The 13,162-nt window shown below is 50.4% G+C and overlaps 1 protein-coding gene across 3 annotated transcripts in view; it reads left to right on the top strand.

Moving 5' to 3' along the window:
• TBC1D22A (TBC1 domain family member 22A) overlaps window positions 1-13,162 on the top strand; it is a 400,970-nt gene that overhangs the window by 137,182 nt on the left and 250,626 nt on the right. For all 3 annotated transcript variants that reach the window (XM_030815341.1, XM_030815343.1, XM_030815342.1), the window contains one exon: window positions 5,415-5,529. In XM_030815341.1, the coding sequence (XP_030671201.1) occupies window positions 5,415-5,529 (115 nt within the window). The remainder of the gene's footprint in view (window positions 1-5,414; window positions 5,530-13,162) is intronic.

Below are 13,162 nucleotides of genomic sequence, written 5' to 3'. Positions count from 1 at the left end.
CCTCTTAGTAGCAGAGACTCTGCGCTGATGGCAGATGCAGGAGCACGCACCGTGCGTTTCATCTGGCAGGGCCTCTCCATCCCAGATCCTTTGAATAGGAAGGCTTGGAAATAGGAAGGCTTTTCAGGGAGAAAAGAAACAGCTCTCCACCTACGAGCAAGTCACTAAGGAAAGGCTGCTTGCTCCGTTTCTCAGCCACATGTACTTCCCAGATAGACCCTGAGCTGTTTCACTGGCACGTGGCTGTGTGTGTGTCCCAGATAGACCCTGAGCTGTGTGTGTATGTGTGTACGCTCTAGGTGCATGTGTGTGTTTTTGTGTATGTGCACTTGTGCCTCTGTGTGTGTACATGGCTCTTTCCTGCGTGTGTATATGTGTGCATGTGCTTTTCATGTGTGCACGTGTGCTCTCCTCTATGCATGAGCTTTTCATGTGTGCACATGAGCTTTTCTCTGTGTGTGTAGATTGGTGCACTTACATTCTTCTCTGTGTACATGGGCTTTTCTCTGCACGCTTTGTGTGTGTGTACTCTTCTGTGTGCATGTGCTCTTTTCCACGTGTGTGTGCTCTTCTCCATGTGTGTGCTCTTCTTTGTGTGCGTGTGCGTGTGCGTGTGTTCTTCTCCGTGTCTGCACACATGCTCTTTTCTCTGCATAGAAGGCTCCTCTCCTCCTCCCTCCTCAGCTTTCACCACCCTCTCTTCCCGTCACCTCTCTGCAGTCTCCCTTCACCAAGTGCTTCTATCTTCCCTGTCCCTTTCAGCGGAGTTACTTCTGCCCCTTCCTCTCTGTGCATTTTCCCACTCAGACAGGTGGGGGCCCTGAGGTCCTGACTGGTTGACGTTTGAAGTGCCAGGCTGCAGCATTGCCTGGTAGAGGAAACAGATGGGAGAGGCTGATCACAAAACCAGACAGGCACCCATGGCATTCATTATCTGTCCACACAGACCGCCAGAATGAGCCCAGGCCCTGCCAATGGCACAAAACCTGGAGAAGGGAGGAAGAGGAGGGTTCACATGCAGGGCACCAGGGAGCAGCTGCACCATCCTCGCTCCACCATCCGTGCCTCCATTCAGCCGCAAAGAGCTTCCCAGTCCTCCTCTGTGTTGGCCATGTAGGACTGAGGGCACTGCTGTAAAGTGGGTGGAGGAAACCCTTCCCACGGACCCACCTTGAACTGGGCGATAGCCACAGGCCAGAGCCGGGGCAGCGCGGTGGAGGAGCTGCTGCTTTGGGTAGGGAGGCGGCAGAGGAGCTTGTCTCTGAGGAGATGCATGTGAACTAAGACTTGGGTGGAACACCGTGGGAGCCGTGGGAAGTTTGGGAGATGGGGATTCCAGGTGGAAAGAGCAGCAGTGCAAAGGCCCTGAGACAGCCACAGAGTGGCTGGGCCTGGTGAGAGAGCACCCATTGCTGGTGAGGAGGCCAGAGAGCAGGGAGCGGCCAGGCACACACCTGAAGCCATGCTCAGGAGTGCATTGTCTTGTCAGGGTCTTGGGAAGCCACGAGGGATGGATGGTGTGACCTGACATTTTTAGCAGCAACCTCTGCTGCTCAGTGGGATGTGGAGCGTGGGGGTGTTAGCAGGAAGACCAGCCGGGAGACTGTCACTGCAGACCAGGCACAAGGTGATGGTGGTCAGGCTTGTGGCAGTGGAGTGGGGGGAAGGGGTTGCATGCCACACCCATCTGGGGTTTGCTGTAGTGGTGATGGCATGTGGGGTCCATAGGTCTCCCTGGGATTCTCTAAGGGGTGGGCCTCAGGAGCAGTGGCCTAAAAGCGTGTGCCTTTAGTGGCAGAGCCAGGCTTTGTGTGCAGTGTCACACGCCTCCACGGGACACCCGCTTTTCACTGTTTCAGACTGCTTGCCACGTTAAAGGTCATTTTTGTTCAGTGCTCGAGCTGGCTGTCCTTTATTTACATGTTAGTTGGATGACGGCGGACATCAAGCTGAGTTAAATCTGAAGAATTTGGACTGACTGATAGCTTTCTTCAGTCAATAAGAAATGGGAATTCTCCGTTTTTCCTCAAAGTAATACAAGCGTGCTGTTTTACTACCCAGGCTGGTGCGGAGCGTCCCGGAGTCTGGGTGGGCAGAGGCCCTCTGTCCTGACTTGAATGAGGGGAAGAAGGTAATTGCTGGGTCTTTGGGTTGCCTGTGAAAGGGCACTCACTTGGCAGGTGCTTCAGCACTGTTTGTTTGCTAACCGAAGGCTTAGCCACCTCCTGCTGTGCCTGTTTGGTGCTACTGATTTGCCCCGTAGTGCATAGTGCATCCCATGTCTCTCCCGAGGCTGTGCTCAGGCAGAACTCGGTCTGTCTCAGGTACAGCTCAGAGATGCGGCTTCATGGGGGCTTCTGCTGTGGAACTGAGTCAGGGGCTCTGGCCCGCTCAGATCTTTCCCCCTGCAGCAGCCTGTTTCATGTTCCGCAGAGCCCGGGAGCTTGTTGTGCCGAGAGGACTTGGGCTCCCCTCGGCATCCTCCCTGGGTGAAGTTGGGTATGTCCTATTGGCCAAATTGGTTTTATCCAGCACTTAGGCTGCTGAGGAAAGTACTGCATTCATGCTTATGAGTAGATACAGCCTTAAGAGAGTGTGTGTTTATGTGTGCGCGTGCGTGCATGTGTGAGACAAGCCCTCTGAAAGTGAGGGGCCTTGTTAAATGGTGGGGGTGCTCCACTGCCTAAATTCTTCCTATACACATACACACACACACCCACACACACACACTCACACCCAGCCCTGCAGTGCGACTGCCCCCTGCTCTGGGCGGTGCCTGCCTTGACTCCCTCTGTCCAGGGTGCATGCTCCTGGGGTGCTGCACTGCCTGTTCGCTGGGCTGTAGAGGACGCCGTGTGGCGACAGAGCTGGGTCCGGTGGCTGCTGGCTGCTGCGGTCCTCTGGACATACGTGGAGGGATGTCAGTGGCCTCAGGCACCCTGGGCCTTCTTGGTTAGGAGGTGCTGGGCAGTTTCCCCATTTCTTCCTAACTCTGTGTGGTCAGCTTCCGTGGAGTCACCGCCTCTGTGTCATTCCTTTTTCCTTCTATTGCTGCTGCTCCTGTTCTCGTGTGGCCCCTGTCCCCTCTGCCCCCTGTGTCTGACCCTTTTGGGGGCTCAGAGGCCCCTCAGAGACTTGCTGGTGAGTGAACCTAAAGGCTGTTGAGCTGGACCCGTGCCCCGTGCCGCGTGCCTGCCTTCAGGGACCCAGCCTGCCTGTCTTCTAGTCACACGCTGTCCCCTGGGCTTCCTTCATGCCCCAGGGGCTTGGCAGGGCTAGGGCTGCGTTGGTGACTCGTGGTGCAGCACTGTTGGCTGAAGCGTTGCTGCCCTGCTTCTTCATCTCCCTCTGGCCCCACACGGCTCCTCTGGCCACTACTTGCAGCTCAGTTAAATAGCATTCGCATCATTTGCTAAGCTTTGGTACATGAGAAATTCTTAAATGGCACTGTGTTGTTGAGTGGGTTTGGTCTTTGATGTTAAATATTCAGTTCTCTCTAGAAAGCTGTCGACTGAAAATGAAAAGCGTGTATGAATATATATGTGCAAATGTATTCTTCATTCCACTGGCGTCTCTCAGGTGCCTGCTGTGTTAGGTGGCTCTGTTACTCATCTGAACAGCCGTGTGCACTGCATGCTAGCGTGGGGATAGGGCGGGGCCTGGACTTTAGGGCTGGTCCTGCCACTCTAGATAGGCTCCTTGGGTTGAGGGACTTCACCTATCGGCCCCAGGTCCCTCCTTTGTAGGTCCCGGGTTGATGGTGATTTTGGGGATGGAGCCTACCAAGCCCAGTAAGATTTAGGATTGTAGGCAGTGTAGGAAGGGATTGACTCCCCAGGGTGCGGGTGTAGTTAGCTCTGTGGGGCTGAGTTTGTATGGAAGTGATGTAATTCATCCATCTGACGGAGCGTGTGTTCCTGAAGTCTACCTCCTGCGCCTTGTTTGTATGGACGGGCCTGGACAGAGCCGTTGGACCCGGCCTTAGCTGGCAGGCAGCCCGAAGGTCAGGCTGGAGCCCTCAGCCAGTGACCCAGTGGAGAGGAGTGGGAACTAGAGGGCCACAAAGTAGGGAGTGGTTGGCTCTTCCAGAAATAGAGTGGGGAGGGAACAGGCAGCAGCAGAGTCTCCACGGAGGGAGTGGTGCTTAAGGTGAATCCTGAAAGCCAGGGGATCGAGACTCAGGGTGCGGGCGTGGCAGGCTTTCCAGGCAGCGGTAGGAGTATGGGCTGATTGCTGGCAGGCTCAGTTGGGGAAGAATGCTGTAGCTCAGTACAGCCACAATGTGGGTGCTGGCTGGGGAGACCCTGGGGCAGGGACCAGACTGAGGGGCCGGGGTTACTGCACTGGGCCTGTGCTGGTGGTGGTGGGGGCCCTGTCCGTGGGAGGTGAGGAGCATGCAGAGGTCTTCAGCCAGGTGTGCACACGTGCACGTGTATGGTGTGGGTGATAGGATTGTGTCGCACCTTGGTATAATAAAACCCTCCTTATGAATGAAGATGGGAGCGAGTGGGTGGGAGATGGTGGAGAGAGGGACCAACTGAATATATTGAGAGTATTGGAAGGGAGGATGCCGGGATGACTCCTGCATGCCTGGCCTGGGTACCTAAATGCCTGCTAAGATTTTGTAAGTGATGGAAGATGTTTAAGTTTGTCTTGTTGAATGGTGATAACTTTTCAAAGGTTTAAAGAAATCTGTTTATGAGAGAAATTTAGAGCATCCATCCACCCACCTGTCCATCCACTCATCTGCTCGCCTGCTCACTCATCCATGCCTCCCTCCCTGAGGAAGTCTCCATTGATAGGCCAGGTGCTGCTGCACGGTGGCCCGCGGGGTGTGGAGGAGCAGAGAGCTTCTGCTGTGAGAGCCAGCTCAGGGACGGACTGAGCCAGGGGCTGGTGAAATGCTGCACATTGCTTGTGAGACAATAAATAGTTAATTTTTTTTTTAAATCAAGTTTCAGTTATCGTAAGGGCCGTGCGTGGTGGCTCATGCCCGTAATCCCAGCACTTTGGAGGCTGAGGCGGGTGGATCACTTGAGGTCAGGAGTTCACAAGCAGCCTGGCCAACGTGGTGAAACCCTGTGTATACCAAAAAATACAAAAATTAGCCAGGCATGGTAGCGCGTGCCTGTAGTCCCAGCTACTTGGAAGGCTGAGGTGGGAGGATTGCTTGAACCTGGAAGGCAGCGGCTGCAGTGAGCTGAGGTGACACCACTGCACTACAGCCTGGGCGACAGAGTAAGACCCTGTCTCAAAAAAAAAAAAAAAAAGCAATTGATATTTGTTTATATTTGTATCTTAATATTAGGAACAATGAAAAAATACAATATACATTTTAAGTAATAGAATGCTTTCATTTTAAAGTTTCTGCCATGTTTATTTTTTGCTTTACCACCTGTTCTGTTTTCTTTCAGATTTTTGAAAGGATCTTGTTCATATGGGCGATCCGCCACCCAGCCAGTGGATACGTTCAGGGGATAAATGATCTTGTCACTCCTTTCTTTGTGGTCTTCATTTGTGAATACTTAGGTAAGATTTCTCACAAACGTTAAACGTGAACTTTAGTGGACTTGCTGTGTGTTACTATGCGTATTTATAACAATATTGAAAATTGCTACTAAGTTTAATGTTATTAATAATAGGTAATATTAGAGAATAATAGTTTTCTCATCAACAACAGCTTTCCAAAATGTCTTTAATCCACATGCTCAACTACTGAAGACATTAAGTTGCAGTTATAATGATTAATATCTTCTTTTTAACAATATTTGAAGATAGATAATATATCTGGGGAGTGTAGTTTATTCTAAAGGCCATCACAGTACTGGCTTTAATGGTTCAGTCAATCAATCAGTCTGTCTGTCTATCTATCTGTTTATCTATCTTTATTTTGAGATGGAGTCTTGCTCTGTCTCCCAGGGTGGAGTATAGTGGCGCGATATCGGCTAACTGCAACCTCTGCCTCCCGGGTTCAAGTGATTCTTCTGCCTCAGCCTCCTGAGTACCTGGGACTACAGGCATGCACCAGCACGCCTGGCTAATTTTTGTATTTTTAGTAGACATGGGGTTTCACCACGTTGGCCAGGGTGGTCTTGAACTCCTGACCTCGTGATCTGCCCACCTTGGCCTCCCAAAGTGCTGGGATTATAGAAGTGAACCACCACGCCCAGTCAGTGGTTTGAATTTAAATGGATAAGGTTAAGGTGATAGAGTATCACTCACATATTTTGCTTACAAGCTGAAAATCAAATCTTCTTTAATTGCGTTTCTGTGGCATTTCATCACTTTTCTACTTTTGCTATACTAGTAACATTTGGTTCTATGAGAGTATTAATTAGAACAGCGGTTTAGATTGGGCTATTTTCTTTTTGCTGTTTCTCTTTAAGTACTGCATATTTTTCCTTTATCACAATCAACTGTAATATAACTTAATCTGTTTTGAATATGTTTTAAGTTAAAACCTCTGACAATAAAAGTGAGGATCTGCTTTTTGATGCATCTATGAATAAAAAATAAATAGGAAAGAGGGGACTTTACTGTTTAGTCGCAGCATTTTAATTTAAACCCGGTTTTGTCTTCCTGCAAGGCTTCTGGACTTGGTGCTCGCCTGTTTTTATTACCTGGTGTTTTTAGCCTTTCCAGGTTCTGGTCGGCTTCAGATTCCCATCCTTGCTGTAATCTGGAGAGATGAGCTTTACCCGAGGACCGATTATCCTCGGAGGATGAGGACATATCACGTAGTGTATTGCAACCCCTCTGACGCTTTGTTTCCATTTATGATTTCATAGGTGGTTGTCTCATTGCTAAGCAACTAATGAGTGCTGCTGCGGCTCACTCCCTAATCATCTCTTAAGTAGAGGAGAGGCTGCTCCTGAGGGTGCTTGCTTTTCTGCCTCTTACCCCTCATTTGACAGATAATGAAAATGCTCTTAATGATCCTAGAACAGTAGGACCTCTGTCAGTAGACTTCAGAGTTGTTAATTGAAAGGAGAAGTTCAACTGAGATGTGATTAGAGAATTGATATTCCATGTTAAATAGACCATTTAATTAATGTGGTAAATAAGTTTGTTTTAACTACTTTACCACTAACTTCTGTTGTAAGACTTAAGCGATTCTTAATGCATTTGCCTGATTATCTGCAAGACAGGATGAAGGGGCATGACCACGATGTTAACTGTCCAGAAGAAAGAAAGCCTGGAGAAAATGGAATTTGTGTCCTATAAGTGGTGTCTTCAGATGAGCTCAGAGACACTCTTCTTGCCTTCCTGCATCCCCGTCCTTCCTGCATCCCTGTCACCCACGCAGGCACGTGCACACACGTATGCACATATCAGAACACGACTACACATTGGGTATACGGTGTCACTTTCGAACATCTGTGTAAAACATACCATTTATTTCTGTCGGTCAACTGTTAAGTGGACATATAAAAATGTTTCGTCTGGGCGCTGTGGCTCATGCCTGTAATCCGAGCACTTGAGGAGGTTGATGTGGATGAATCATGAGGTCAGGAGTTTGAGACCATCCTGGCTAACATGGTGAAACCCTGTCTCTACTAAAAATACAAAAAATTAGCTGGGCGTGGTGGCATGCACCTGTAGTTCCAGCTACTCGGGAGGCTGAGGCAGGAGAATCGCTTGAGACTGGGAGGCGGAGGTTGCAGTGAGCCAAGATCACGCCACTGCACTCCAGCCTGGGTGACAGAATGAGACTCCGTCTCAAAAAAAAAAAAAAGAAGTTTGGTCCCAGATTTCACATGTGATTATTGCATTTGTAGTCCTTTTTAGATCTAGCTTCCTAGGTTTGGGGAATGTTCATTAGTATAGTCCAAGTCCGTCTTTCATTATGTTGTAAAGAAGCATTGAACTTGTGTGATGTGCTATCCAGCTTCCTTATGGGGCCGAAGTTTAGTCATTCATGCAGCCCTTCGTGGATGCAGAGTGCTGGGTGGGGAGATGACTTCAGTTCAATGCAGCCAGTGTTGACAGAGCATTTCCTGGCCCTGTGCTGTGGGAGCGGGGCAGGAGAACAAGGAAAGCCTGATCCCTGCCCTCTTGGAGTTTGTGGTTGTAGCACGGAAGACAGATTTTAGATGAGTAATTTAAAGTCTTAATTAAAGTAATTAACATTCACATTATCAAGAGGAAGCCTGGGCTGCTGTAAGGACCTGTCCCCTTATAGGGGTCAAGAGAGGCCTCCAGGGTGAGGTGACGTTTTAGCCGTGTCTCACGGGATGAGGAGGAGCTAGGTTGAGGCCGGGCATTCAGAGAGCAGCAGGAGGGCTGGCCTGGAATCCAAGGTGCAATGACAAGTAGTGGCATTGGGAGGAAGGGCAGGGCGGCTTGGGCTGCGGTGCTGAGAAGGAGAATCTTGGGGTCTAGTCCCAGGGGCGTGCGAAACCCCCAGCCACTGTGCTCAGGTTCTTGTCTTTGAACATTCATTCTGGCAGCTGCGTGGATGAGATTGGAGGGTTTCTGGGGAAGCTCATAGACCAGGGACCCGCAGGCTCCAGCACCGGCAGAGGCACGGGTGCCCTCCAGAGAGGCTGTTCTGGTTTGCTGAACTCTTAGTTTGCTGGGTCTTCAAGCCGGTAAACCTCAGATGCTCTGCTTAGTGAAGATCTTCAAGATTCACTGTTCCTTCAGAGGATAGAGCCTGCTAATGGGATTCTGTGGTTTCGACACCTGAGCACCTGCCAGTCCTTGGGCCTCAGCGTTCAGGTTATCATGTGACCGCTCATACACCTTTGGTGCAGCTGCCTGTAGCACCGGCCTGGGTGTGGCTACCTCCTGAGAGCTGCAGCTGGCCTGGTTCTGGGGATGAGCTTGTGTTGTTACTTGGATATTCCTCTTTCTTTGAAGTACAGGATAGCATCCCAGTTAATTGAAGGTTTAAGAAATCCCCGGGGTGTAGGATTTCTCCAGGGGCTTTCAGGCAACAGCAGACAGATCTGTGATGCCTGAGTGGGAGCTGGGCTCTTTCTGGGGATGTGTGTTCACCATGTGTCCAGAGCCTTTAAAGATCCACGGCTCCTGGCCTGCCACATGCTCCCACTGGTTCCACGGGAGGTGGGAATCCTGGAGCATGGCATTGGTCCTGAGTGGGAGCAGCTCTCCGGGAGTGGCTCCTCATTCTGGCTGTCAGTGGGAGGTTCTGACTCTGCACGTGCTGGCACTCAGAGCCCTCTCAGTGTTACCTTCTTTGACTTGGAAAGAAGGATGTGGTGGGCTTCAGATTCCCATCCTTGCTGTAATCTGGAGAGATGAGCTTTACCTGAGGACAGATTAGCCCCTGAGGATGAGGACATATGCATGTAGTGAATTGTGTTGCAACCCCTCTGACACTTTGTTTCCAGTTATGATTTCATAGGAGGTTGCCTCATTGCTAAGCAACTAGTGAGAGCTGCCCTGGTTGAGGTTGACACACAGGACCTGGTCTGAAGGCAGACCAGTCGATTAGGTGAACTGCTTCCCAGCACAGAGGAGAATGTTCGTCTTCAGCGGGAGGCTGGCCAGGATGTCAGAGTCAGAGAAACAGTTTGTACTGGGGGAGCCATGCTCAAGCTGTGTGGAGGTGTGCTCAGAGGGGGGTCAGGGTTCGATGCGTCTCTGTGGGTGCCAGGACACTGCCAGCCTGAGTCAGGAACACATGGTATGCACCCCAGGTCTCGTGGAGCTTGCCATTATTTGGGAAGGGCAGTTTGGTCCTGCTGTTGATGGATGCAGAGTCTGTAAATGCATGTTTAGCGCATGCACTTGCACACACACACATGCTGTGCACACAGGTGTGCAGGCACATGCGGACACACACACATAACCATGCAGAGACACAAACCCACTTGCACACTCCTCACTAGTGCTAGCCTCAGCCTCTCCAAGCAAATGGGAAACAAATCTGTAACTAACCTCTGTTTGAGTGGCACCCACCAGTCTCGCCCAGGCCCTGGAGGTGCCTGTCATTGGAGAAAGAGGTCAAGCGATCTTTTGTGACCTCAGAGGCAGGGGCAGTCGTATGCAAAGCATGTGAAGACAGTGAAGTCCAGTAAATACAGCCAGTTCGACATCACCGAAGCTTGGGGAGAAAACTCTACAAGTGAAAATAAAGCGAGAGGGTATAATGTGAGGGGGAGATCGAACACGGAGAAGTTCTCTATGCCAGGAAGGTTTCGCAGCTCATAAATTTCAGAGGTTGAAGCCTTAGGGAGTGGGGAAGAAACTAGAAGCACATAGGGATAAATTTGCTAAAGCTTGTGTGTGCCCATTCCAGATCAGAGCCGAGCGTGGGTGCTTGTTCTTGCAGATTGTGTCCTTGACCCACGTGGCGGGCAGAGTGTGGAGGAGACTCCAGTTAGCACACTCATTAGAGACGACACCCAGGAACAGGCAGAAGACATACTTCTCAGTCTAATCTTTTGGAATTGAGAGGAAACAGCAAGGCACATGCTACTTTGGACTTAGTTCAGGCCACGGAAGAAGGTAGGTCTAGGATGAGAATAACATAGGGTCCAGAGCATCTTAGCGTTTATAACAGCAGAGGAGCGACACCTGGTCTAGAGACACTGAGGGGCACAGGAGCGGGCCCAGACCAGAGGCAGGTGGAGGCAGGAGACTCGCTGAGGGAGGACTGGGCCCGAGAGGAGGGCCTGGTCCTGGATGTCAAATAGGCTGCTGTGAGGGCACCAAGGTAGCTTGGTGTGAGCGGAGGGGAGCATGAATGAGAAGGAAAAATCCAGTGACCTCCTAGATTCCTGGCCCTGTGAGGGGCGTGATGCTGTTTACCAGGATGAGACGTGGAGTAGAAAGAGCGGGTTGAGGAGGCGGGATGGGGTTCTGATTTAGGATGTGCTGAGCGTGCTTTGTCGGCAGTGATCAAGTAGAAGAGTCTGTTGGGATCCGGGCCTTGGCAGGAGATCTGCAGTGGAGGTTAGTCTGGAAATTGTCGGCCTGGAAATGGCTGCTGACAGTTGTGGCTGTGGATGTGTGTGTCTGGGGAGAGTGGAGTGCAGCGGGTCACAGGATCCAGCGGCTCTCTGATGTGTCAGGGGTCTCTGAGGTGTGACTGTCTGTGACTCGAGGAGCTGGCAATGGGGCTGTCCTACAGAGAGATTTATGGTGCTCTCCCATGCAGGAGTCTGGGCGTTGAAAGTCCAGGTGGCTCCTGCTGCTGAGGGCCGCCTTTGGGATCTGTGAAGGATGCACTGCAGCTCTGGGGCCTGACCGCTGGGGTCCAGATCTTGGCGCTGCTCCTGAAGAGCTGCAGATGGCCTTGGGGCCTCAGTGATCCCTGCAGTAGACGGGAAATGGCGATCGTCATGGCACCAGTCTCTTGGTTGGTGTGAAGACTGAGTGAGGCAAAAACAGCTTAGAACCAGATCTGGAACGAGGAAGTGTCCAGTATGTGTCGCTCTTGTGATCATCGTACTGTCACTTTCCTTGTTGCTGCCTGTGGCTTTCCTCTGCTGGGTCCCTGTCCTAGGTTTGGAGAGAGGGAGATGGTGCAGGGCTCAGGGCCGAGGCCAAAGCACGTGTCAGCTGAGCCCATGTGTTTTCGGAAGCTTTCCTGGAACCCACACAGCAACGTCCTCCATCGGCCACACCCTTGCCACCCATGAGTCACAGGGCCTGGAGAAGATGTGGGTGGAGACAGGAGGCAAGGAAGAGGGTGTGTGCGTGCATGCAGGCTGCCAGACCAGTGTGTGCCCCAGGGAGAGCTATGGCGGTGTGGTAAGGAAATGGAGAAGAAGTGATTTCAGAGGGAGGACAAAGGCCAGGCCTGAGGTATCAGAAATCAAGGGAGGGGACAACTTCAGGAAGGAGGGAGTGGTCAGCAGAGCTCACAGGGATGGAGACTGAAAATTGGTCAAAGCATTTGATAGTGGGGATCTTGCTAGTGACCTGCCAAAAACAGGCTGAAGAATAGTGGCAAGCAAACTGTCACATCAGCTCCCTGCCCTCCCTCAGAAATGGGGGCCTGAGTGTGTCTGTGCTGGGGGAAGATTGCAGTCAGTGGACCACAGCCTCTTGCAGCTTTATTTTAAATAATTTTTTATGATGGAAAGTTTCAAATACAAAGTCAACAAAATTGTCCGAAGAACCCGCATGCCCGTCATCTGACTCCAGCAGTCACCATTCTCCTTCCTTCTATCCCCCACCCACTCCCAACCTCCATGCAGCTGCACTTACTGCTGCTGCTTAAAAACAGCTTTATTGAGATTCAGTGTAGAAACCATAACTTTTACCCACTGAGAGTGTAAAGTTGAAAGATTTTTAGAATATTTAGAGTAGTGTAACCATCAGCACATTTGTTTTTAGAATATTTTCATCATCCCCAAAAGAAATCCTATACCCATTGGCAGTCACTCCCCATCCTTCCCTCTTCTCTTGTCCACTAGCCCCAGGCAGCCTCTCATCTGCTTTCTGTGTCTGTGGGTTTGCATCTTCTGGACATTTCACGTGAGTGGAATTACACGGTGCATGGCCCTTTGTGTCTGGCTTCTTCCACTCGGCATCATGCTTTCAAGGTTCATCCACGCAGCGTGAATCAGTACTTCCTTCATTCCATAGCCAGGTAACGTCCTCGGGTATGGACGCAGCACGTTGTGTTTCTCCACTTATCTGTTGGTGAACATTTGGATTGTTTTCATTTTTCGACTAATATTGTTTCCATTTTTGACTAATATTTTGACCAAGGAATAACGTTGCTATGAGTATTCATGTACAAGTCTTCGTGTAGGTATGTGTTTCCATTTCTGTTGGTATATAACTGGGAGAATTACTGGGTCACATGGTAACTCTGTTTAACCTTTTGAGGACTGCTTTCCCACGTGGTGCCACCATTTTCCCTGCCCACAGCATTGTGGGAGGAGCGTATGTTTCCTATTCCTGCAGGAGTGTCCACATCCTGGTCAACACTTGTCATTATCTTTCACTCTTTTTTTTTTTTTGTAGACTTTACTGAATCTTATATTAATTTAAAGAGATTGAGTTCTGCCTCTTACTCTCAAACTGTGATAAAAACTCAGATAAGAAGGGATGTTGACTGTAGAAATCATTTGTAAAGACAAATAAATTCCCTGGTGCTGCTGTTTTCCCCACACCTGCAGTGTTGACAGCCTTCGTGCCCAGTGCCAAATTCCCTGTCATAAGAGGGAACCTTTATGGC

Source organism: Nomascus leucogenys, chromosome 7b (genome assembly GCF_006542625.1).
Source record: "Nomascus leucogenys isolate Asia chromosome 7b, Asia_NLE_v1, whole genome shotgun sequence".
NCBI classification, from domain to species: domain Eukaryota; kingdom Metazoa; phylum Chordata; class Mammalia; order Primates; family Hylobatidae; genus Nomascus; species Nomascus leucogenys.
The sequence above is the reverse complement of the archived record's forward strand: the minus strand, read 5'-3'. Positions and strand labels throughout refer to the sequence as shown.